Below are 26,130 nucleotides of genomic sequence, written 5' to 3' on the forward strand. Positions count from 1 at the left end.
TATAAGGAGTCCACCCATCTCATTAAACACCGATGTGAGACTTTTGTCCATTCTTTAACAGTTAGGCCTATTATATTCGCATCATTGAATATACATACATGATACAATACAAAGTCAAATAAGACGATGATCCAGAGCTATTTATTCTCTCTTTCAAAGATGGTATGCATGCGCTCCACATATTGTATCTACTAATAGCCTTGTTTGTTAAAATAATTGATCATCCTAGTTTGCTTGTTTATTTGAGAGGAGTAGTGAGGGGCGCATATAAGAGTTTACGCGGATGAAAATTTTATCGAGGAGGATCATAAACCAGAAGAAGACCAACAAGATATGTTATATAATCATATCATCATCAATCATATATTATTATAAGCATGAATCTCTCAACTAAAAAGTTGAATTACTATTTTGTCCTTATTTTATCTCTAAACTAAATAAATATTAATATATAATTAATTTAATATTAGATAATATTTTTTTATTTAAATTCATGCCTCTAGACACAATGGTTCAAATTCTTTTGGAAAATAGTTACAAGAAGAGGAAAGACCAAAAGTTGTATTTTTCTTAATAAATGTGTATATCAATTCTTCTTTATCAAAATATACAAGAAGTAGTATAGACACTAAAGGTAATTTCATTCATATTGAATCTTTATGTTTTTTCTTTTTTATTGTTTTATTTATTTAATCTTGATTTTGTTTATTGTATTTTAATATGTTTTCTTTAAGTTTTTGATCTTGTTTTCATCAAATTGTGCTAAGAATCTGTAATACAATTTGTTAATTTTGTGTGATCTTTTTAGTGTTATTTGCTTTTGATTCTTCTTTCTTAATATTAGATTTTGATGTATTCTTTGAATATCAACTTTTTTATTGGTTTTATGGTATTTGATATGCTTAGCCTCATTATGGTTTCAATCTAGACTAGAAGAGGTTTACACAGTTATTATTTTATTTTTGTGTGGTCTTATTAATATGTTGTATCATTGAATGTTTCTTTATATTTATTTTTTGACTATTTTTAGTAATTTTGAAATGTATTCTCGAGGTATTGCTCAATTTTATACGTTATGTGATAGTTTTCTATTTTTTATCTTGGGATTTCAATTTTTGTTGGTTCTTTGACGAACTTTTTCATCCTTTAAGAAATGTAGTTATTACTGTCAACACATAGTATAGGATCATAGAGACATTAACTTTCAGAAAGTCATCGTAGTAATGCCACTTTTATGGTAACAATTAAAATAATATGGTTGAACCTCACTTTTATGGTACCAATTAAATTGAAAAGTCATGCATATATATAATACAAGTGTACGTAATCCAAATGACCGGTGAATAAATATATGGTTCTCATATCTATATTTGATAATAGGGTAATATTACTTGACGTTTCAATTAATTCATAAAATTTGGAGTATACATGTCACCCTTCATTGTTTCAAGTTTATGATTATTTTTCTAAAAAATCTACTTTATGCCTTATTTATATATTTTATACTTGTGTCATTTTAAAAAAATGAAATATTAATTAATAGGGTACACGTGCGTTGCACGTGCGCAAAGACTAGTATTATTATAAGCATGAAGCTCTAAAGTGTAAAGTTGAATTACTACTTTACCCCTATACTAAATTAAAAAGTAATAAAATACTTTACCTACATATAAATTAAATATCTAATTAAATAGTAATATTGAATTACATAATAGAGGAGCAAAATGAGAAGTTCAGCAGTCTATTCAATTACTATGTGTGAAACAACCAAATAGGATGAACACTAATAAAGTTTCAATTAATATAGAAGTTGAAACGTATCTTGCTAATTATGAGAAGTTGAAAGGGATCAAATTAAGTAATTGAGGAATATCAAAGAGTTTTTATCAACAAATCTTCAAGACTACACTATATAAACATACTCAATATTAGTCATTCAACACAAACTTCCATTGTTAAGTGAGTACAAAAATGTCTTCTAATTTTCAGGTACAATCTTATTAAGTCTAGATTTTTCCGTTTGATTTGCTAACTTCATTTGAATGATAACTTTCTAATTTTTTAATAGGTAAAATAAATAGCTTGAAAGGTATAATCACACTTATCAAAAATTGAATATTGTTGTACACATATGGTTTGATGCTGAATGATGATCAACTCTCTTTGAAACTCTCTATGCATAGCTTTCCATAGAAAAGAAACCATGTTTAAACTTTTAAACTATTAATAATAAATTGTAATTGCAGTTGTTTGCTAGCAAAATATATCACATTTTCTTCAATAAATGTAGCAACTCAAGTCTTCTCTAACAGTGATGGATAGTAGTTGTAAGCCTGTAAATGTAAGTCTGGGTATATCTGAAAGTTTTTAAGGAAGTAGTTACATTTGTAACGACACACATTAAGGATACAAGATGACTTCAAGTAACGACGTATTTTCCCTTTTTAATTCTTTAACTTGATGTGTCTTTCTTGAAAATTTTACTTGTTGGTCACTGTCTGTATATTTAAGGAAAATTTAGCTAATTAGTAAAAAAAAACAACTTATTTAGTGATAATATCCATACTTTAATAATATTAGTAAACATGTCAAAAATGTCATTATTTTGAAAATAAATAATTATTATCATATTATTAATATTTTCTCTCTCATTATTTACAGTTTTTCTTTCTCTCTCATAGATTACACATTTTTCTATATTTATGTAATTGGATAAATATTAATGTCATTTTAATTTTTTTCTTTCTTTTCTTAAGTTTATCAATTTCTCTTTCTTACTTTCTTCCAAATCAAATTTCCAGATTTTTCTATCTTTTCTTATTCTTCTTTTAATTTTTCTCTCTAACATTCTTCCAAATAAATTTCACAGATTTTCTATTCAATATATTAATATTTTCTACTATTCTCATTTAATTTCGTTGCAAGATTTAATTTGAAGATTAACAATGATTTGGGTATTATGTTTTTCAGATTCCTTATTTATTTACTTACTGATTTTAGTGTTTTTTTTTTAATTTTGTTGTTGTCCTTAAAAAATTTTTAGGGTTTGAGACTACATAATTTTCTTTTAAATTGACGTTTTCAAGAGAGTTACTAGAGTTATTAGACAAAATAATCAAAGTTCTTCCGATTTTCCATCATTTTTTTTCACTCAAGAATTAAACAACAATGTAGGTTCCGCTTCTAAGGAGGATATATAACGGAGAAAAATGTATGAATCCGTCGATGTGCAAAATCCCACACAAATTCATAACCATGAAGTTGAAGAAGACCAATTTGTTGGAGAAGAGGTTTTTTTTTTTACATGTTTTGTGTCTTGCATGTTAGTTTAATTTGTTTAGTAATTTTTAAGATTAAAAAAAATTCATGTTACAATGCGTTTGGAAGTGTATATGGAATTTTTATTGTGTTATAGTTAGTATTTATTTTTGTATTTCATATATTTATTGTATTTTGTGTTCTATTTTTTTTTTGTGTTAGTTATGTCAATATAACACATGATATGAGTTTGATTGTGTATATTTCATAGTTTTGATGTTTTTTGTGTTCATAGATTTGGAAGTGTATATTGAATTTTGTTGTTGTTTTACATGACGTATGTATTTTTGTATTTCATTATTTTATTGTATTTTATATCCATAGATTTGGAATCATATTTCATATATTTAATTCATTTTGTATTATGTTTTTTTTATAGTTATGTCAATGTACCACACTTAGTATTTATTTTTGTATTTCATAGTTTTATTGTTTTTTGTATTCATAATTGAAAGTATATATTGAATTTTGATACGATTTTAGCCAGTATGTATTTTTACAAGTAACAGTTGTATTCATTCAAAAATTATGTTGCATTGTTTCTGAATTTGACATTTTTTTCTAATTTGTATTTATTCTAAAGGTATGTCAACTAGTTATGTGTTTTATTTAAGAATGAGTACACCAAATATTCAATTATTCCTTTTCAATTTTATATTTCGTTCACTTTTTTATCATACTAATTTTTTGTATTTTATATATTATTATACAAAATTCTAAATAAAAACTAGAATAAATAGAAATACAAATAAAATACATATTGAAATGAATACGTACAAGATTTTTGATGAAAAATTAACTATATAGGGAAAAAAATATATGAAAATACAAATATATTTCTTAAATGACTATATAGATAAATTCGGCATACCTATTGGAATGAATACAAACTAATAAAAAACTATAATAAATATAAATAGAATATATTGTGAAATGAATATAATTTTAAAAAGGTAAAAATTCTGGAGAAAAAAAAAGAATAAAATTTAAATTTTATTTGAAAATGTAACTGATGAGAAAATTAAGGATCCTTACTTTTTTTTGAAATATTCTCTCCCTTGATTTTCTCCCTTTTGTTATTAAATAATTATATTTTTTAAATAAAAACAAATAATAAAAACATAAATAAGATACATAACAAACTAAAATTTGACATTATTACTAAATATTAAAAGTGTTGCTAATGAGCCCTCTTAAATGCTAAAATATTGACATTTTGAAAAATTTCCCTATATTTAATTGCTTATAAATGGGTAAGCTTTGGAGCCTTACTTAATGTGCAGTAGATCGAAAATATCGAGAGAACACTTGAAAAAAACATCATATTTCTCCTAATAGTTTATTATATACTTTTTCATTTATTTTTTTTATTGTTTTTTATTTGAAATACACGTGCAACGCACGTGCTCAGAGACTAGTATATTACTAAAAGCATGAACAAAAAAGTTGAAAGTTGAATTACGGTTTTACCCTTTCTATAAATTTAATTGTTATAAAATATTAAAATATTTGATTGTAGAAATTTAATTAAATGTTAATGACTTCTAGACTTCCTAAGATTAATTCCTAATTAAATATCTAATCTATTAATATTTATCATCTATAATCTATATGTATATAATAATTATAATTTTTTTTAAATCTTTACCTAAATTTCTTTTCTTTTTCTCTTGTTATAACATTTTCCTTAACCCCTCTCATAAATAATATAATTGATGTGGATAAAGTATTATCTTTTATGATAAATAACGAAATTTAATAATTTAAAGGGTGCAAAATCAACAAAATGGAGACGCACATTGATAATGTCCTCTTGATTATTATTAAAGAATGACTCTAGCTTCACAAATTTAAATTCATTAATACTTAATTACATGATAAGAACTTTAGTTGTTCTTTTTACATGGTTTGCTAACTTTAATTTTTTTTTTCATATTCGTCATTTATTTATTATTATTTTCTAATTACTTATTTAACTTTTATACTCTTAATAATCATAACTTTCATCTTTTCATATTCATAACCTCCAAATATTTAAACTAAAACTTTAAGATATCTTTTGTTATTCCTTCTATTCTATTTATATAAATTCAACTTCTTTATCTCATGAAACCCCTATCAAAAGTATTATTTTTATTCTATAGTAAAAACAGATGATGAAGATTCTTGAATTTTGATAGGATATGAAAGGAGTCGATAAAAACTAAGAGAGTTATGTACTAATTTTTACTTATTTTTTCATCCATATATACATCAATCTTATAAGAATAATGTCTATATTGTATTTTTTCTTAAATATTCTGTTTCTTTTTGTCTTTCTTTCATTCTATTAGACTTCTTAATTTAGTTTTGTGTGAATGTTTTATTGCCGTAAGTCTTTGAATTTTGTAATTGTTATATTTTATTATTCATTACAATTTACATATATATTTCCATGAGATTTTAGTCATTCTAATGTATCTATAAAAATTCACATGAAATACACGTGCGAAGCACGTCCTCAGAAACTAGTATTATTATAAGAGGGAACCAAAAAAGTTAAAAGTTAAATTGCGATTTTACCCTTATTATAAATTAAAATGTTATACAAATATTTAACTATTTAATTTAAATATTAAGTTATATTATTTTAATGAAAATGTTAATGACTTTTGCACTTCTTTAGAATAATTCTTAATTAAAATATCTAATTTAATTTATTTTCTTGAAATATTTACCCTTTAAATAGATACATGTATATGATTTATCTTCTAAATTAATTTATGTTCTTAGTTAATATTTGTCTATAATTTTTGTAACACTTGACCTTTCAACTTTGTAAGTGAATCTTCATATTTCAAAGCTATATTTTTTCCTATAAATACAATCTTTTAACATTATTTTTATAGAAAGATATATATGTGATACAATTTTTGTGTGTGGAAGACTAGAGAAGCTTTAATCAAGTGAAGAAAATTTCAAGGCAAGAGGATTTGTGTCAAGATTGCACGACATAATGTGATTCTACTAAAGTATCGAAGCTTGATGTTTTTTTATTTTTTTTACTTATTTGTCGAGATCAGAACGATGGTAAGACCCCTCCATTTATGTAGTTAAATATCACTTCCATTAACTTGTCTTCCAAATATTTTAATTTTTTATGGTCAAAAGTTGAATGTTTATTACTATAACTTTGTTTCAATTTGCATTATCAAGAAAAAACAGGAAAAAGATTGTCTTAGAATTTTTCTATTTTTCGTTGGTTGCGTTATGCTAAACTTGCTCCTATATATGATACTTTTTCTTTGTATTTGTAATTTTATTTTAAGAATATATTTGATTGAAGGGTGTGTTTTTTGCTTTAGAAAATGAGACAAATACAATCATAAAAATAGTGTATAAGAGATGCAAAACAATTAATGCCTACAAGATTTTCTAATTTCAAATTATTAATAATTACATTTATGCATTTTAAATTTTAAATATTTGTAAAGAATCATTCTTACATGTGCTTGTGGATAAAATCTATAGTTTTTCGACAATTTTCATTAAAATTATCATGAGATTCAAATCCCAAAGTCAAAAAAACGATACACCAAAATCCTTAAGAAGTTAGAAGATCTTTTATCCTTTGACCAAATATTGCTCCTATTAATTTTTTAACAAAAAAATGTAAAATATATTTTAACAAACTTTTAATTGTAAGAATACTACTATTGTCATTTTGACTCTCCATTAAATTAAAATCTGATTTATTTAATTAAATATTAATATTTTATTTGTATAATTACATAATTTAAATATCAATCATTGCACTTTAAATCTTAGTTATTTCCTTCTAATAAGTTTTTTATTTATAAATTTGAATTACTTAATTGCATTCTACTTAATGAGAAGGAGAATTTCATCTTTTACTAATTAATGTCAAACATTTTATCTTCTTGAAATGTATAAATATTAATTTAATTTCAACATTTTCATGAGACAAAAAAGACATTTTAAGAAAGTTAATCATAAGATAGTGTGCCTCCATTTTTGTTTTTGCTACTTTATTTTATCTTTTAAAACAAATATATAATTTCTATATCAAAATTATAATAAAGGGAGGACTAATGTAAAAAAAAAAATCTTCAAGTTAACTATACATTACAAACATTTTTTTAAAAATTAAATTGTTTATCATTTTATTCATCATTATGAAGTAAACGTGCAACGCATGTGCCCATATACTAGTGACATGAATAATCACGATGATAAAAATTGGAATAGATGAAGTGCCGGACTTTAGAACAATAATCCTCGGACACCTATTGTTGGCAACAACATTCCATGTTATTCTCAATTATCACATGTGAATAATGTTCGAGACGATGATAGCGATTTTTATAAGGGAATGACATTCAAGAATAAGGAAGAACTAGAAAATTCATTGAAAATTGTTTGCTTGAAAAAATATTAATTTTAGATTGAAAAAGATGATTAATTCTCGTAATGTGTTTTCTTTAAAATGTTCATATCCGGAGTGCAATTGGTGGCTGAGGGTTGTGAAATTTACAAGTAGCGACAAGTTTGTCATTAGAATCTATGAAAAGTACCATACATGTGGTTCAGAGCATCTGGCAAGCCATAATCTGAATGCCACGGTAAAAGTCATAAGTAAGTACGTTAAAAATATGTTTCCCAATGGTAAAGACCCATCCACCAAGATATATATCAAATAAACTCCGCACATAATTGGGTTGTAAGGTAAGTTATTGGAAGATTTATAAGTACTTCTTTGTATCATATGCCGCTTGGATAACTGGTTTTCAACAAATGAGAAAAGTAATAGCCGTTGATGGGACGTTTCTGAGGAGCAAGTGTGAAGGAGTTTTGCTATCGGTGGTGGCACAAGATGCTGAGAATCATATATTTTCAGTAACTTTCTGTGTTGTGGACAAGGAATACGATACCTCATATGGATATTTTTTGCAAAATATGAGAAGTTTTGTAGATGATACTGATGAGTTGTGCATTATTTTCTGATAGACATTTAAGTATTCGAAAGATGATTTCGACTATCTACCCTGCATCTCATTATGGTTGTTGCATGAGACACCTTGAGAAAAATATTCGAAATAACTTTCACAATTCAAAGATAGTGTCCCATTTTTATAAAGCGGTAGGCCATGGGACAATTCAAATGTAGTGTCCCATGGCTGACCTCATAATGCTATCACCAGTAGCATTAGGATGGAAATGCACAGATAAAGTGTGTGCATTGATAGTTTTGATTGCATCATCATCCTCAACTTCATTTTTTTTTACCTTATTGATTAGTTGGAATGTTGAAAGAGTTGAAAACTGCAGTTCAGTTACCAATTCAAATATATAGTGAGAACAAGTTTGCTATTCAATTGGCTCCTAACCCAGTATATCATGAACACACTAAACACATTGAGATTGATTGTCATTTCATCAGGAAAAAACTCCAACAAGGACTAGTCAAGATTGCTTATGTTTAAACACAAAATCAGCCGGGTGATAAGCTTACCAAAGGTCTCAACATGATCCTATCTACTATCCAAGCTAGGGGTCTTAAACATATATATACCACCTAGTTTGAGGGGAGTATTGAGAGAGTTAAAAAGAAAGAGAGTGTTGAAAGTTAGTTAGTAGTGCTTTCAAGAAGTTAGTTAAAGAGTTAGTTACAAAAGTTAGGTAAGTTAGTTAGTCAATTCAATCATATATAAATACATATAATCAGTCATTGTAAATGTTATTCAATAATGAGATAAAGATCTTCATCTTCTTCAGTCTTTTACTTTCAGTTTTGTGTAACTTCAATGAATTTGCTGTCAAGCTTTGCTGTTGTTTGACCATAGATTGATGTTTATAAACTCATAGGTTACTAGCTAAATTAAATATATTGTTCGAGATTTGAGGAATTTAACCTAAAAACTTCCGCTCTTTTTCAAAACCAGAAACATGGAAGTACTCTTCCCTAAAACAGAATAGCTTTCAATTTGTGGAATCTCGCTAGCTCCCATTCTTATTGGTGAAGGGAAGCAACTACAAGAAGCATGAGGCATATTTCATTATGCATGCTTCATCTTTGTGCATCCTCAGAGTACTAGGCCTCGAATGTCTCAGGTGTGTGTTTCCTTTTGCCTAGACTTTTTACAATCTTGATTATATATGCTGGATTATATTCTCATGTCATTTTTGTTGTCTCAGGTACTTTAAATTCTTGAAGGTGACCAAATCATGAATTATGATAAAATGTCGGCAACAACTACGTATGATGTGGGAAGCCATATGAAAAGTAGAGTGGTTCTACACGAAATGACGAATTGGACCAAAACTCTCATTTAATAAAAGGAGCCAGCCCCTCTATTATTGGGGATAGAGATGTATAGTAGTCACAGCACTGCATTTTCAGATCATGATCTGTAATAATTCAATCATGCTGCCTCCTACAAAATATATATTTATTTAGCCTAAAATTAATAGAAAAACAGCTAACTAATTAATTACGTACCTTTGCCATGTGCATTGTTCTATTATAATATTAGACTGAAGATAATACTCTGTATGTGAGTAGTTATGTTATTTTATCAGTAATGGAAATGTTACTTTTCTCGTATCATGAGTGTTATATCCCCAAGAAGCCACACTAGCTATGGAAATACTATGTGCTGATTCAACCTCAGAAGATATGCTGGTGATGTCAGTCCGATCTGCAAATGTAACATATGCTGCAAGATTCTCCTTTGGAAATCATTGTGTGAAACAGGCCTTATTGAGTGCTATCCGTCCAAATCCATCCATTGTTTATGGAAATATCAGCTTCCAAGGCCTCATTGACTCCTTCTTCATGTGCTGCTTTGCTTGATTTAACTGAGAAAATTCCATCATTCTTTGCCATCCACATATGACCTGTAAGGCCATCCAGTCAGTAAAGTGAAGATTAATCCAGTTGCTGCCATTGAAGAAGTCAGTTAAGCTTGCGTTATTTATAGTTGTTGTTGACCTGATTGTTCCTTAAGAGGTCAGCTTTCCACGTCCTTGTTTTCCTCCCATTTACCACCTGGGTTTTTACAAATTCTTTAAATACATTCGATTTCATTCTCTGCTGAAAGAGTTGGTTTTGGTTCTTGTGGAATCAAACTAAATGGAAGATGAATTAATATGAATATTTGGTAGGAAGATAATTAGTACAAAATACAAGTCAAAGATTGTATCTTGGTAGGTGAAAGTTAGGCAAACCATAAAATGGTTTGCTATCTTAACCTTGACAATTTTGACACATAGTGATGTCATGGATGACATCAATAGGATGAATTTATTCCTATAAATAGGTAGCTCTTAATTCATTTTCAAATCATCCTTTCACTTGCCTTCTCACCTTCTAAGGCATTGTGTTCTCTCTCTTGTAGTATTTCACTTATATTTCTTTTATAGTGAAATAAATATCGGTGCAGTTGTTCTTTGGTGGATGTAGGATCATTTTGATCCGAACCACATTAAATATTGTTGTTCTTCCTTGTTCATTAGTTTCACGTTTCCGCTAACAATTGGTATCAGAGCAAGGTTTTGTCTGAGTATGCTCTGTGGTTGCAGCACAGTCTGAACTTCCACATCAGAAAAGGATTACTTTGGTTTTCTGTAGTTCCAAATACATTGTAGTAGAAAAGGAAGAACAAGTAAAAAAAAATGAGTTCCATGAAGTTTGAAATTGATAGATTTAGTGGGCGCAACAACTTCAATATCTGGAAAATCCAGATGATAGCGTTACTGCGGAGGGAAGGTTCAATCCATGCTATTGACGGAAAGTACCCCGATAAGATATCGGATTCCGACAAAGAAAAGATTGAAGGAGATGCATTGAGTGCAATCCAACTGTCCCTTGCACCTAACGTACTTTGTGAAGTGAGTACAAGTACCGAAGAGACGGTCAAAGAGTTATGGGAAAAGCTGGAAGGGCTTTACCAGGACCAGTCAGTGACAACAAGGATGTTGTTACAACGGCGTCTTCATACATTTAAGATGGATTCAGGTACTTTGTTGCAAGACCATCTAGATGCGTTCAATAAACTTGTGATGGACTTACAAACTGCTGGAATTAAAAAGGACGAGGAGACACTTGCATGTTCTTTACTATTTTCATTGACTTCAAAATATCGTGATATTGAGAATTCAATGATGTATAGCAAACAACCTATTAAACTTGAGCAAGTGCGGCAAGCACTAAACTCTTGTGATGTGCGGATGCATTTTGAAGGAGACAAAAGTGACGAAGCTAGTGGACTCTTTGTAAGAGGTCGTACTAGCCAAAAGGGAAGGAGCAAATCGAAGTACAGATCAAAGTCTCGTGTGAACAAAAAGAATGCGGAGTGTTGGGGCTGTCACAAGAAGGGGCACTTTGAACGAGATTGCCCTATGTCGAAGTCCAAAGAAAAGGCGAGTGCATCCATTGTTGAGAAAGTACATGATAATGATGATGATTATGTACTAACAACATCATGCAATAATGGAGTCTATGACAACAAATGGATCTTAGACTCTGGTTGTACTCTGCATATGACATTCCGAAAAGATTGGTTCAGCAGCTATGAAACAAGCAGAGGAACTGTATTAATGGGCAATAATGCAACTTGTAAAATAGTTGGCATTGGTTCAGTTCATGTTCGCTGCCATGATGGAATCATGAGGACTATTACAGAAGTCCGTCATGTTCCTGATCTAAAGAAGAATTTGATCTCCCTGGGTACTTTAGATAAACAAGGCTATAAGTACATGAGTGAAGGAGGAACTATGAAAGTGACTAAAGGGTCTTTAGTCATGTTGAAGGCCAAGCTGGAGGATGGCCTCTACACACTTGCGGGAAGCACCATTATTGGCTCTGTAAATGCATCTACAGTGCAGTTATCTAATGATGACAAGGCAAAATTATGGCACATGAGACTAGGCCATATGAGCGCACGAGGATTGGAGATGTTGAGCAACCGCAACCTTTTGAATGGTGAGAAGATCGGCACACTTGAATTTTGTGAGCACTGCGTCTTAGGGAAGCAGAAAAAGGTCAGCTTCAGCACTGGCAAGCACAAGACGGGAGGGGTGCTAGACTACATCCATTCAGATTTATGGGGTCCCTCTAAGCTTCCATCAAAAGGAGGAAAGAGGTATCTTCTCACATTTATTGATGATTTTTCACGAAAGGTTTGGGTGCGTTTCCTGAAGACAAAAGGTGATGCTTTTGAAGCATTTAAAGAATGGAAGATTTTGGTTGAAAATCAAATTGAGAGGAAAATCAAGTATCTTTGCACGGACAATGGCTTGGAGTTTTGCAGTGAAGAGTTCAATGATTTCTGCAAGGTTCATGGGATCGCAAGGCATAAGACGGTCAGGCACACACCACAGCAGAATGGAGTTGCCGAGAGAATGAACAGAACTCTTCTTGAGAAGGCTCGTTGTATGCTCTTACAAGCTAAGATGTCCAAAGTATTTTGGGCTGAAGCAGTTCATACTGCTTCTCATATTGTCAATCGGTCTCCAGCATCAGCGATTGACTTTAAGACTCCGAATGAGGTCTGGTCAGGTGAACCCTCTAACTATTCATACTTGCGAATATTTGGGTGTCCAACTTATTATCATGTTAATGAAGGTAAGCTTGAACCAAGGGCTAAAAAGGCCATATTCGTAGGGTATGTTGATGGAGTAAAAGGGTACAAACTATGGTGTTTGTCTTTACTCAAATTTGTAATTAGTAGAGATGTTACCTTTGATGAATCCTCTATACTTGATCCTCGTAAAGTTTCTGTGGAGTTATCTAGAAATGAGAACAACGAGCAGGTGGAGCTACCGGTGGAGCTTACCAAGAAACGGGATCAAGAGATTCAAAGTGATGAGTCAAAAGATGCAGAAGAACTTGCTTCCAATGAACCATACACAATTGCGAAGGGAAGGGACAAAAGGCGGATACGGAAATCGGAACGTCTTATAGAGCAAGAAAATCTGATTGCACAAGCGTTCGTAGCTGCAGAAGAAGAGATTAAGGATCTCGAGCCCTCTTCGTATATTGAAGCAACTTCTTGCAAAGATGCTGCACAATGGCAGTTGGCCATGATGGAAGAGATGGAGTCTCTTCACAGAAATGAGACATGGGTCTTAGTTAAAAGGCCAAAAGGGATGAGGACAGTTGGATGCAAATGGGTCTACAAAAAGAAAGAAGGTATTCCAGAAGTGGAAGCTGCTAGGTTCAAGGCGAGATTGGTTGCAAAGGGTTTCAGTCAGAAGGAGGGAATTGACTACAATGAGATCTTTTCTCCAGTCGTGAAACATAGCTCAATTCGCGTGCTGCTAGCATTGGTTGCACAATTTGATTTAGAGCTTCAACAGCTTGATGTCAAAACCGCTTTTTTACATGGTGATCTAGAAGAGACAATCTATATGGATCAGCCTGAAGGTTTCCTAGCTGAAGGTAAAGAAGACCATGTATGCCAACTGAAGAAGTCTTTGTATGGTTTGAAGCAATCCCCTAGACAGTGGTACAAGAGGTTTGATGCATTCATGACTACACATGGATTTTCGAGGAGTGCATTTGATAGTTGTGTGTATCACAAGAAGATGTCTGGTAACTCTATGATTTATCTTTTGTTGTATGTTGATGATATGCTTATTGCTGCTAACAACATCACAGAGATAAATATTTTGAAGAAACTGTTGAGCAAGGAATTTGACATGAAGGATCTAGGAGTTGCAAAGAAAATCCTTGGAATGGAAATTTCAAGAGAAAATGGTGTTGTACATCTTTCTCAGAAGAGGTACATCCGAAAAGTTCTTGAAAGATTCAATATGGATATGAGCAAGCCTGTAAGTACACCTTTAGCTTCTCATTTCAAGCTTTCAGAGTTACAAATGCCTCAATCTATGGATGAGGTGGAGCATATGTCAAAGGTTCCTTATGCGAGTGCAGTTGGTAGCATTATGTATGCTATGGTATGCACACATCCAGATATTGCTCAATCCGTAAGTGTAGTAAGCAAGTACATGGCAAATCCAGGAAAAAGGCATTGGGAAGCTGTCAAGTGGATATTGAGATATCTCAAAGGAGCTCCTGATGTTGGCCTAACCTTTCGGAAAAGTGAAGGTATTTCAATTCTCGGTTATGTTGATTCTGACTATGCAGGGGATCTTGATCGAAGGAGGTCCACAACTGGATACATCTTTACTCTCGTTGGCAGTGCCGTTAGTTGGAAATCGACTTTACAGTCGATTGTCGCTTTGTATACAACAGAGGCAGAATATATGGCAGCAACGGAGGCAGTGAAAGAAGCTATCTGGTTGAAAGGTTTGGTGGCAGAATTGAGTTCAGCTCAGCTTAAATCAATTCTAAAATGTGATAGTCAAAGTGCTATTCATTTGATTAAAAATCAAAGATTTCATGAGCGCACCAAACATATTGATGTCAGATTTCATTTTATTCGAGATGTCGTAGAAAAGGGAGCTATCAAGGTTGAGAAGGTTATCACAGACGATAACGCTGCAGACATGTTGACCAAAATAGTCCCGCTTGCCAAGTTTGCACACTGCAAGGACTTGGCGGGAATATGATGCAACTCTAAGAGAACAACTGCTAGGTGGAGCTGGTATGTTCAACAAAGGTTTGATTCTTCTTGTTTCTTACAATGGGATTGCCCAGTAAGCTTAGAAGTTTTGGCCGGAGTTGTTTATACGCATGCTTGGAACACAAACCAAGGTGGAGATTGAAAGAGTTGGTTTTGGTTCTTGTGAAATCAAACTAAATGGAAGATGAATTAATATGAATATTTGGTAGGAAGATAATTAGTACAAAATACAAGTCAAAGATTGTATCTTGGTAGGTGAAAGTTAGGCAAACCATAAAATGATTTGCTATCTTAACCTTGACAATTTTGACACATAGTGATGTCATGGATGACATCAATAGGATGAATTTATTCCTATAAATAGGTAGCTCTTAATTCATTTTCAAATCATCCTTTCACTTGCCTTCTCACCTTCTAAGGCATTGTGTTCTCTCTCTTGTAGTATTTCACTTATATTCCTTTTATAGTGAAATAAATATCGGTGCAGTTGTTCTTTGGTGGACGTAGGATCATTTTGATCCGAACCACATTAAATATTGTTGTTCTTCCTTGTTCTTTAGTTTCACGTTTCCGCTAACATCTGCTCTAAACTGCTAACCTGTAGGGTGCTGTTACACTTTAGGTGCATCATTAATTGGCATTGCCAAGTTACCTTATTGCCTTTTTCCATAGTTCCTTCAGTTCAATATAGAATTCCCTAAACTTAAGTTCGCTGCCAAATACCCGTTTCATTTTAATTTTAAAAGAATATACCCCTCAATTGCTTGCTGGAAAATTATAACGTTTAGAAATCATGCAAACGATGCAACCAAATCTAATGCAAGAAGATAATTAGTATAAATTGTAATTGCAGAAATTGTTACTCTAATTACTGATCTTAGTCTAATTATGTTAGAGATCAGGAGTAAGCTTCTGTAGATATTTGTTAGTTGCTTGTCGATATTTGTTAGTTGCTTGTCTTTGTCCATGAAGCCCTAAAGGTCAACACTACTGGATTACCCACCTAAGCTTTAGATAGGCTGTCATGGGTTTGAGCTTCCCTAACAAACAAAGCAAATATGGCCTGTTTCTGATTTTTGGAACTTGTTGAACAACTCGGATTGTGGTGTGGTTTCTGATTCTTGTTTTTATTGAATTCAGGTTATATAGAGGCTGGTTGGCCAACTTTAGGATCCATCAGGTCGTGGAGATTCAGTCAACCTACTGGATGTAAATGATTTTATGAGTCGATGTGCGCCATGTACCACTTCTGTTACACAGAAACTGGCAAGGCATAGGGACATACTTCATGAATTTACCCTGTGAACTTTCTGAAGTGGGAAAAAGAAAATATATAATCACGACAAATATTCCTTTTCCATACAAAACACTGGAAGTTATTATCACTAAAAAAAGATAGCACCATCCGTACAAATTTTCAAAACTAATCCATCACAATTTTTACACACAACCTATGAATTCCTACAGTTTTCTGCTCGAACGGCTCCAAGGTAATGGAAATATTTTTTCAAAAAGATTCTTCCCAATTTCAATCTCGGGCTCCTTCTTCACACCTCCGAAGCTGTTTAGACTGCCTTGAGCAAATCTAAACGGATGAAAAGTCGAAATCTCCGACTGTGTAAGCAACAACCCACTCTCGATCAAAGCTATACCATACATGGCTATAGCTAGTCTCTGCACATTCTCATCCTACAAAACAAAAACAAAATATTATTGATTCGAAATTTGAGTTTTACAATCATAAGAAAACACAATATATATATATATATATATATATATATTACCTTTGGTTCATGCTGACAAAGATCCTTAATCATCAGATGCCCAGGGTTGATTTCGAGCACTCTTCTACCAGGCATCTGTGCCTGTGGCTCCCAATGTGGTAACATCTCCAAAAATGAAGTCAACCCGTACCTTGACTCCACCACAACACAAGGAGTGTCGAAAAGAAGATGGTTGATTTTTACATCAACATCAAGAAGCTTTGTCCACCATTTAACAAGTTCTCCAAATGACTTCTCGAGGTCTTCCTCGTGGAATTTGAATCCATCTCGGCATATATCATGGAATCTATTCCCCTTATAAGCCAACAGATGTTGGACCACATATGGATCTATATCATCTGTTAAGAGTATCACCTAAAAAACCAGAAAAGAAAGTCAGTTCGCCTCTGTGAAAAATATACTTGTATCAGATTTAAAAGGAATATAAATGATTGGGAAGTCTAGAGAGTGGCTAGTTTTTTTAGTGTTCTCAATCGGTTCACAGGACTACAAATTGGTGAAAATACACTCTGGTGGCTAGGGATCAATAAGGGCTCTCCTACAGGGTCGATGCAACATGTCATCTAATGAACCAGTCCAACATCCAGATTCATAATTGGCCATGGAAGCAAACATGGAAAGCCAAAATCCCATACGAAGTGTCTTTTTTTTGTGTAGTTATTAGCTAGAGAAGTTGTCCTCACATTGGAAAATTGTATATATGTTTCCGTTTTGGATATAAAATACAGTTACTTTTCTAAAAAAAAAAACTCGAATAAATTATCGATAAAGAAAATTTTATACCTCAAGATCTTTTTTCTTGATCATCTCAATAAAGGGCGACTTTTTCAACTGATTTTTGGTCGCTGTGAGGTAATATATTTTGTTTTGACCGGATTGCATCCTTGACAAATATTCATCTAGGCTTATCAGCTCGCCTTTGGATTTTGTGCTGCACACATACACAAATGAAAAATCAGTCAATGTCTATAATTAAGGGTTATTAATACATGTTTGAACCTTATGCGATGTGAACTAAGTTTGATATACAAGTGTACAAAGGTAAAAGGGCAATGGCTTTATTGTAAATATGTGCACAACTATCAAAAACAACCTCTCTACCTCACCTTTGAGGTAGAGGTAAGGTCTCCGTACACTCTACTCTCCCCAAATCTCACTTGCAAGACTACACTAGGTATGTTGTTGTTGTGTACAACTACTTCATGTTATCCTGAACTAAATGACCTCTAAATTCTGATTGTCTTTAGATAATTTTGAAGTGTAGATAAAACCTTTAAAAACTGAAAAGTAGCAGGAACGGGGTTTCAAGAAAAGATGAGTCATGCGCCCTTTTCATCCACAAAACTACAAAGCTGAATAAACAGAAATTTTGATACTATAGACAGTAGGAATATTAAATAAACATATATAAATTTTGATACCATAGACAATAGGAATATTAAATAAAAATATATAAATTTTGATACTAACTGATGATTTCATTGCACACACACTTAGGATTTTTCCTAGTTCATTTATCTGCACTCAATACTCATAATACTAATATGGTAAAGCAGAGATACTAGTTGTTGGCATAATGATGCTAACAATTTTTATAGCTACCTTTGACACATTAGCCAAATTCTCCCATTTGCGACCTTCTCTTTCAATTGGAGGTTTCCCCTTTTGAACTACAACCTGCCACACCTGTTTGGGAACCTGCAATTTCTTCTCTACTTCCCCTTGTATCACCATTCCCCTTATCTTGATTCTGGTGTGTCCATACCGCAGACATTCGTTGCAGTATTTTGGCTTCCATTCATAGTATACATGTTGCTCCCACATTCCTGCGTTTGTCTCGATTTGAATCACCCCAGTGAATGGTCGTGAGACATCTAGTTTGATCAAAATTTTGGCATATGAAATCTTAAAAGATTTTGTAGTTTATTGATAAGTATGCACTACTCTACATACTGTACTAGCAACTTTAGTTAATGCCTCAACAGACCAATACTATACTGGAAACTTCACCCAGATAGGTATCAAGCTAAGAGTTTCCTTATCAAACTGGAAATCTAGCTCCCATTGTTTGAGAATGACAGGTTTATTGTTGTAATAGCATGGTAGAATATTAAGAACCCCTTCCTTGTAAGTCGCCAATTCAAATTGAAGATATCATATCCTTCATCAGTACCCTAGGCATAGAAACAAAACTCCAGTTCTTGTCACATAGTTCTTCCGATGTGTTGCGGAAGCCGAATATATAGAGAGTGATGGAATCACAACTACTATATCTAAAGGTAGCTAATAAATAGTAAATGAGACAACAAGAGAAAGAACACCAGGAATTAACGAGGTTCGGCAAACTTTTATTTTCTTTTGCCTACTCCTCGGACACAACCAACCAATATTTATTTCACTCCAAAAGAGTACAAGTGAAATACTACAAGAGAGAAAGAAGAACAAATGCCTTAGGAGATGAGAAGGCAAGTGAGAGGTGTGTTACAGATGAATTAGGAGCTACCTATTTATAGGAGTAAATTCTTCCAATTGATGTCATCCATGACATCACAATATGTCAAAATGTCAACATTTACCTTGTGAAATCAATTTATGGTTCACCTAAATTTCACCAACAAAAGTTGCTATCTTGACTTTTATACCAATAAAGAATTATCCTCCTAACTACCATATCTTCTCATTAATTCATTTTTGAATCTTGTCAAATTTAACAAATCTCCACCTTGGCAAGATTCTCCATTTTCAACTTTCTCTCAACAACAATTTTGATTGTGTCTTCAACCCTAATCTTCAATGTTCAACAATGTTGATCAAGTTCAAACAATGTTGAAACTTGACCGCAGTCACCACTTTTGTCAACATATCGGCAGGATTATCTGCAGTATGAATTTTCTGCATTATGACTCCACCATCTTCTATGATTTCTCGTATGAAATGATATCGGACGTCAATGTGCTTCATCCTTGCATGATAAACTTGGTTCTTTGCTAATTGAATAGCACTCTGACTATCACAAAATATTGTAATTTCTTCTTGTCCAATACCAAGCTCTCTAAGCAATCTTTGAAGCCAAATTGCTTCCTTCGCAGCCTCTGTAATTGCCATGTACTCTGCCTCAGTGGTAGACAAAGCAACTGTTGACTGCAAAGTAGACTTCCAACTAACTGGTGCATTTGCAATAGTGAAAACATAACCAGTAGTTGATCTTCGTTTGTCCAAATCACCTGCATAATCCGAGTCACAATATCCAACAATATATTGACTATCTTTCTGCTTGAAAACCAAACCAACATCTACAGTATTATGAATGTACCGTAGAATCCATTTTACAGTCTGCCAATGATCCTTTCCAGGATTGTGCATGTACCTGCTTACAACTCCAACAGTGTGTGAAATATCTGGCCTTGTGCAAACCATTGCATACATCAAGCTACCAATAGCATTAGCGTATGGTACTCTTGACATATATTCTCGTTCAGCTTCATTATTAGGTGACATAGCATCACTAAGCTTAAAATGAGGAGCAAACGGAGTGCTAACCGACTTCGTTTTTTTATTCATACCGAATCGCTTTAGTACTCTCTTCAAATATTCCTTTTGAGATAAATAGAGTTTCTTTGAATGTCTATCTCTTTTTATCTCCATGCCAAGAATCTTCTTTGCTTCACCCAAATCCTTCATCTCAAACTCCTTTCTTAGTTGAATCTTTAGCTTCTCAATTTCCTCTTAACTCTTAGAAGCTATCAATATATCATCAACATATAGGAGAAGGTATATAAAGGAATTATCTTCAAGCTTGCGCAAATACACACAACGATCGTATTTGCTTCTTATGTACCTTTGCTGCAACATAAACTTGTCAAATCGTTTGTACCATTGTCTAGAAGATTGTTTCAATCCGTACAATGATTTTTCAAGTTTGCACACCATATTTTCTTTTCCATCAACTTTGAATCCTTCTGGCTGAGTCATGTAGATTTCCTCTTCCAAGTCTCCATGTAAAAATGCAGTTTTTACATCCAACTGAACTAGTTCCAAATTTAACTGTGCTACCAAAGCCAACAAAACTCTAATGGAGGAGTGTTTCACAACTGGAGAAAACACCTCATTATAATCAATTCCCTCCTTTTGAGCATATCCTTTGGCCACCAATCTTGCTTTGTAGCGAACATCTTCTTGGTTAGGAAATCCTTCTTTCTTTGCAAATACCCATTTGCACCCAATTGCTTTCTTGCCCTCTGGGAGATTGGCCAATCTCCATGTATGATTCTGATGAAGGGACTGCATTTCTTCATCCATGGCAATCCTCCACTTATCTTCTTCTGAACTTTGGACTGCGTCTTTATAAGTGGTAGGAATGTCATCAGCTGCAATTGAGTCCGCACAAGCCACCATATCTATGAGTCGAGCAGGTTTTCTTAACGTCCTTTTTGGCTTGCCGGTTGCTATTGATTCAAGTTGTGGTTGAGGTTCTTGAGATAGAACCTCCTCTTCGACTGGCTCTCCTTCAAGAGGAAAATTTTCTGTTGTTTCCTTGTTTGATCCCTGTGTTGGGAAAATTATCTTTCCCTCAAACTCCACCTGCTTTGAAGCACCATCAATTTGTTTGGCTTCTTCAAGTGTTACCTTATTTGTCAAGGCAGATTCATCAAAGGTAACATCCCTGCTGAAAATAACTTTTCTTGTCTCTAGACACCATAAACGGTATCCTTTGACTCCAGAAGTAATTCCCATAAATAAAGCTTTCTTTGCTCTTGGGTCCTATTTTGACTCTCTTACATGATAATATGCAATTGAGCCAAATACATATAAAGAACCATAATCTTCAACAAGTTTTCCATACCATTTTTCAAATGGTGTCTTCCCACCAATAGCAGCAGATGGTAGACGATTAATGAGGTGGCACGCATATGTTATTGCCTCAGCCCAAAATTCTTTGCCCAAGCCAGCATTGGACAACATATACCGAACTTTCTCCAGCAAAGTTCGGTTCATGCGTTCTGCCACTCCATTCTGTTGTGGTGTATTTTGACGGTGAAATGTCGAACGATGCCATTTTCTTCACAAATTTTCTGAAAAAGATCATTTTTGTATTTGCCACCATTGTCTGTGCGAAGACACTTGATCTTTCTGCCACTTTGAGTTTCTATCATCGCCTTCCATTTGAGAAAAATTCCCAGTACTTCATCCTTTGTTTTCATCGTATACACCCACAATCTTCGAGAAAAGTCATCAACAAAGGTTACAAAATAGTGTTTCCCACCTAATGAAGGTGTTTTGGAAGCACCCCAAACATCCGAATGAACATAATCCAAAATACCTTTAGTATTATGGATAGCTGTTCCAAATTTAACCCTTGTTTGCTTTCCCTTGATACAATGCTCACAAAACTCCAAGTTGCAAGTTTTTACTCCTTTTAGCAATCCTTGATCTGATAAAGTTTTCAAGGATTTCCCTCCAGCATGCCCCAAGCGCATATGCCACAGCTTGGTCATTTCTGCCTCCTTCTCGTCATTGGATGTTGTTGCTGCTGTCCCAATAACTGTACTACCTTGATAGTGGTACATGTTACTATTTCTTCGAATTGCCTTCATTACCACCAGTGCACCAGAGCATATTCTCATCACGCCATTATCTGCAATGACTTGAACCCCTTTGATTCTAGGGCTCTCCTACAGAAATGAGATTTTTCTTCAAATCTGGTACATATCGAACATCTGTTAATGTTCTACTTAATCCATCATGGTTCCTTAATCGGATTGAACCAACACCATATACGGTAAGAGGATTATTGTTTGCAGTGTGAATAACTCCACATTCTCCTTCTTGTAAATCAATAAACCAGTCCCGATTGGGACACATATGATAACTACAAGCTGAATCCATCAACCATACATCAGATGATTTGGATGGATCTGTTGTAACTAGTGAGTAATCGGAATCATCACAATCAGCCACATTTGAATCCATGACAGCCTTCCCATTATTTGGTTTGGCTTTGCTATTCAACTTTGGGCAGTCTTTCTTCCAATGCCCTTTCTCTCGGCAAAAGGCACATTCATCTTTGCTGAGTCTCAATCTTGACTTGGATCTCCCTTTCTTCGTTCTCATATGATTTTGAGAACGACCTCTCACAACTAGTGCTTCTGCTTCTCCGCCTTTTTGTTTTTCTCTCTTTCTTTGTTCATAACTGTATAATGCAGAACAAACTTCTTTGAGAGATACTTCATCATTCCCATGCAGTAGAGTCGTTTCAAGATGCTCAAACTCATCGGGAAGTGAACTTAACAACATTAAGGCCATATCTCCATCCGTAAAAGTCACGTCCATATTTCGCAAATCTGTCGCCAACTTATTAAAGCTAGTGATATGATCATTCATTGTGCTACCGGGAACATAAGTGAAGCGTAACAGTCTTCTTTTCATGTAAAGTTTATTTTGACTGTTTTTCTTCAAGAATTTATCCTCCAATGAATTCCATAATTTATTTGCAGATGTTTCCTTCGTGTATGGATACTTTTGTTCTCTTGCAAGGTAAGATCGAATGGTACCGCAAGCAACACAGTTGATAATCTTCCAATCTTCTTCTCCTACACCGTCTGGTTTCTTTTCTTCAATGGCAATATCTAGCCCTTGTTGAAAAAGAACATCAAGGACCTCGCCTTGCCACATTCCGAAATGTCCTGACCCGTCAAAAATTTCAACTGCAAATTTCGCATTTGACACAATTCTTGTCATAAGCGAAGATGCCAATGATGACGTATTATTGACACTTGATGTGGACTCATCATTTTTCTTGTCTCCCATTTTACTACAAATACTATTTACTAGCTAACAATGCAAAGACCAAAGTAAATCTCTTTCTGATGTGGAAGTTCAGACTATGCTGCAACCACAGAGCATACTCAGATAATACCTTGGCTCTGATACCAATTGTTGCGGAAGCCGAATATATAGATAGTGATGGAATCACAACTACTATATCTAAAGGTAGCTAATAAATAGTAAATGAGACAACAAGAGAAAGAACACCAGGAATTAACGAGGTTCGGCAAACTTTTATTTTCTTTTGCCTACTCCTCGGACACAACCAACCAATATTTATTTCACTCCAAAAGAGTACAAGTGAAATACTACAAGAGAGAAAGAAGAACAAATGCCTTAGGAGATGAGAAGGCAAGTGAGAGGTGTGTTACAAATGAATTAGGAGCTACCTATTTATAGGAGTAAATTCTTCCAATTGATGTCATCCATGACATCACAATACGTCAAAATGTCAACATTTACCTTGTGAAATCAATTTATGGTTCACCTAAATTTCACCTACAAAAGTTGCTATCTTGACTTTTATACCAATGAAGAATTATCCTCCTAACTACCATATCTTCTCATTAATTCATTTTTGAATCTTGTCAAATTTAACACGATGTTCCTCATATGGTGTATCACCTACCGTTGTTTCCCAATTCTTCATTTGTGCCTTAATATTATCTTCTCCAATCGTAACAGCTACGTGTCCATTCTTCATACAAGGAGTTACAAAATGAGAGCCTTATCATTACTACAATCATCTCGTGCAGATTCTGCATTGGGTGTTTGATGGGTGGATGTTTCAGCATTTGAAATTGCACTTTTCTCATCACTGTTTCCATGCTAACCACTTTGATGGACTGTAGCTAGGTCTCTTCCTCTAAACTACTAGTTTCCTCGTTCTATTGTATCACTCAAACCCTGGTGGTACATAGCTTCCAAAAGTAATCCTCATGAATCGTTGTGGAGTTCCTGTTGTCGGAGTGACAATAGATCGGTTGGGTGTCATTGATCAAAGCCTTGCCATTGTCAGTTCTCAGGCACAATCGCTGCCATGCTATTATGTGCTGAGAGGGAGACACTTGGTGCCTAACTTGCGCCTTCCTTAGCAGATTCAATCAGTAGCTCATCTGTTCTTATAACTGTTCTTTGAACCTTTTGCCCTACAAATCAGGCCTCAAAAACTAGTTACATAACTGTTCTATCCAACCTATACATTTTCTAATGCTTGGGACCTCTACACATGTGTACTCTCTCCATAACCATATACTTGATTCGTTGTATAACCAAACTACTATTAACTTGTTGCTCTTGAAGATATTCCAATATCTATTTTGCTGAATGTAGCAAGTTCCTGTGCCAAGAGCATCTACTATCAAGTCCTTTTTGAATATGCACCAACACTTATCCTGAGGTATTTGTAACTCAACCAGTCGATTGTATAAGTTTTATATATTTTATATGCTTTTTTAATCATATAATGATATAGTTAGCTAAAGTGTTAATATTTATCAGGTTTGTTACACGCCAACAGGGCCATGAACGAGTACAAGTATAAAAATGGTTACCTCTCAAATCGGAGGAAGTTGGCAAATTCATGCCTATTAACATCAGATTTAACGATTCCAAGCTTTATCCCTTTGCCAAATTTAGTCCACATCTTTGTATAAAGACCTTTCTTCTGCACATAATCTTTTGTAATCCAAGGCTCTATCATCCGGCTAAAACCTGTAATAAGATGACCCAAATATTAGGAGATAGCTATTTAATTTCATTAGCTAATCTAATTTAAGTATATATCAAAGTTTCAGTAAGACTGATGGCAGATAACACAATGAAGACAATGTCTAGTTTGCTACAGAAAGTAAAGCAAGAGAATACAAGGAATTTAAAGTGAAGATAACTGAGAGAAATGTTTATGCAGAGAGTTCTTAATTTAGTAAAAAACAACCGTAAATACATAAACATACCATTAAAGAAACTGAAATAGATCATGGTCCTACTTTTAAGTCTGATCCAATTACCAGTAATCGAAGGGATATATCAACTAAGAGGATTAACCTCGAAGAAGAAGAAGATAGTTAAGAAAGAACAGAGTAAAAGATAGAAGAGAAGACCTAATCGTATATCATTCAATGTCTTAACAATTGTATTTATAGAATTGAAATGGAAGCTAAAACTAAGCTAATGAAATAACTGATTCTAACAAATTCTAACAACACAAGTGATAACTGTTTTTGTGACTAATGAGCAACATTAACTAATTTTTGATATTCCTAACCATCTAAGCATTGTATCTATACCCCAAATGGAAACCACCCTTGTCCTCAAGGGTAAAATGCAGGGAACCTATGCTGCAGCTCATATAGGAACTCCCAAGTAGCATGAGAAGCATCCAAGCCAGACCATTGAACTAAGACTTGACACACAGACTTATTACCTTTTTGACCATCCTTCTCTCCAATATCGACTCAGGAATCGGACAATAAGGACTTGAAAGAAGTTTTTTGGGAGGCAAGAAGGGGAAAAAAGCGACGAGGGCTTGCTTCACAGAAGCGAGAAGTTAGTGTCAAGTTGTTAGTTAGTAAATTTCCAGCTTACATTCTGTTAGTGATTGTGTATATATAGAT

General features: G+C 33.4%; 2 protein-coding genes across 2 annotated transcripts; both read right to left on the bottom strand.

Annotated features, from left to right (window-relative positions):
• Positions 1-16,259: 16,259 nt before the first annotated feature.
• On the bottom strand, positions 16,260-17,621 carry LOC104647205 (endoplasmin homolog). Its single transcript, XM_019213723.3, has 3 exons — positions 17,474-17,621; positions 16,691-17,044; positions 16,260-16,595 (listed from the first exon to the last, which is right to left on the bottom strand). The coding sequence occupies exons 1-3, from the start codon at positions 17,570-17,572 to the stop codon at positions 16,368-16,370; spliced, it is 681 nt and encodes a 226-aa protein (XP_019069268.1). The 5' UTR covers positions 17,573-17,621; the 3' UTR covers positions 16,260-16,367.
• Positions 17,622-21,681: 4,060 nt separating this feature from the next.
• LOC138348231 (uncharacterized mitochondrial protein AtMg00300-like) lies at positions 21,682-22,314 on the bottom strand. Its single transcript, XM_069296870.1, has one exon. It carries the CDS (start codon positions 22,312-22,314, stop codon positions 21,682-21,684), a length of 633 nt encoding a protein of 210 aa, XP_069152971.1.
• Positions 22,315-26,130: the final 3,816 nt, after the last annotated feature.

The sequence above is a fragment of the Solanum lycopersicum genome, chromosome 4 (genome assembly GCF_036512215.1).
Source record: "Solanum lycopersicum chromosome 4, SLM_r2.1".
In the NCBI taxonomy this organism is placed as follows: Eukaryota; Viridiplantae; Streptophyta; class Magnoliopsida; order Solanales; family Solanaceae; genus Solanum; species Solanum lycopersicum.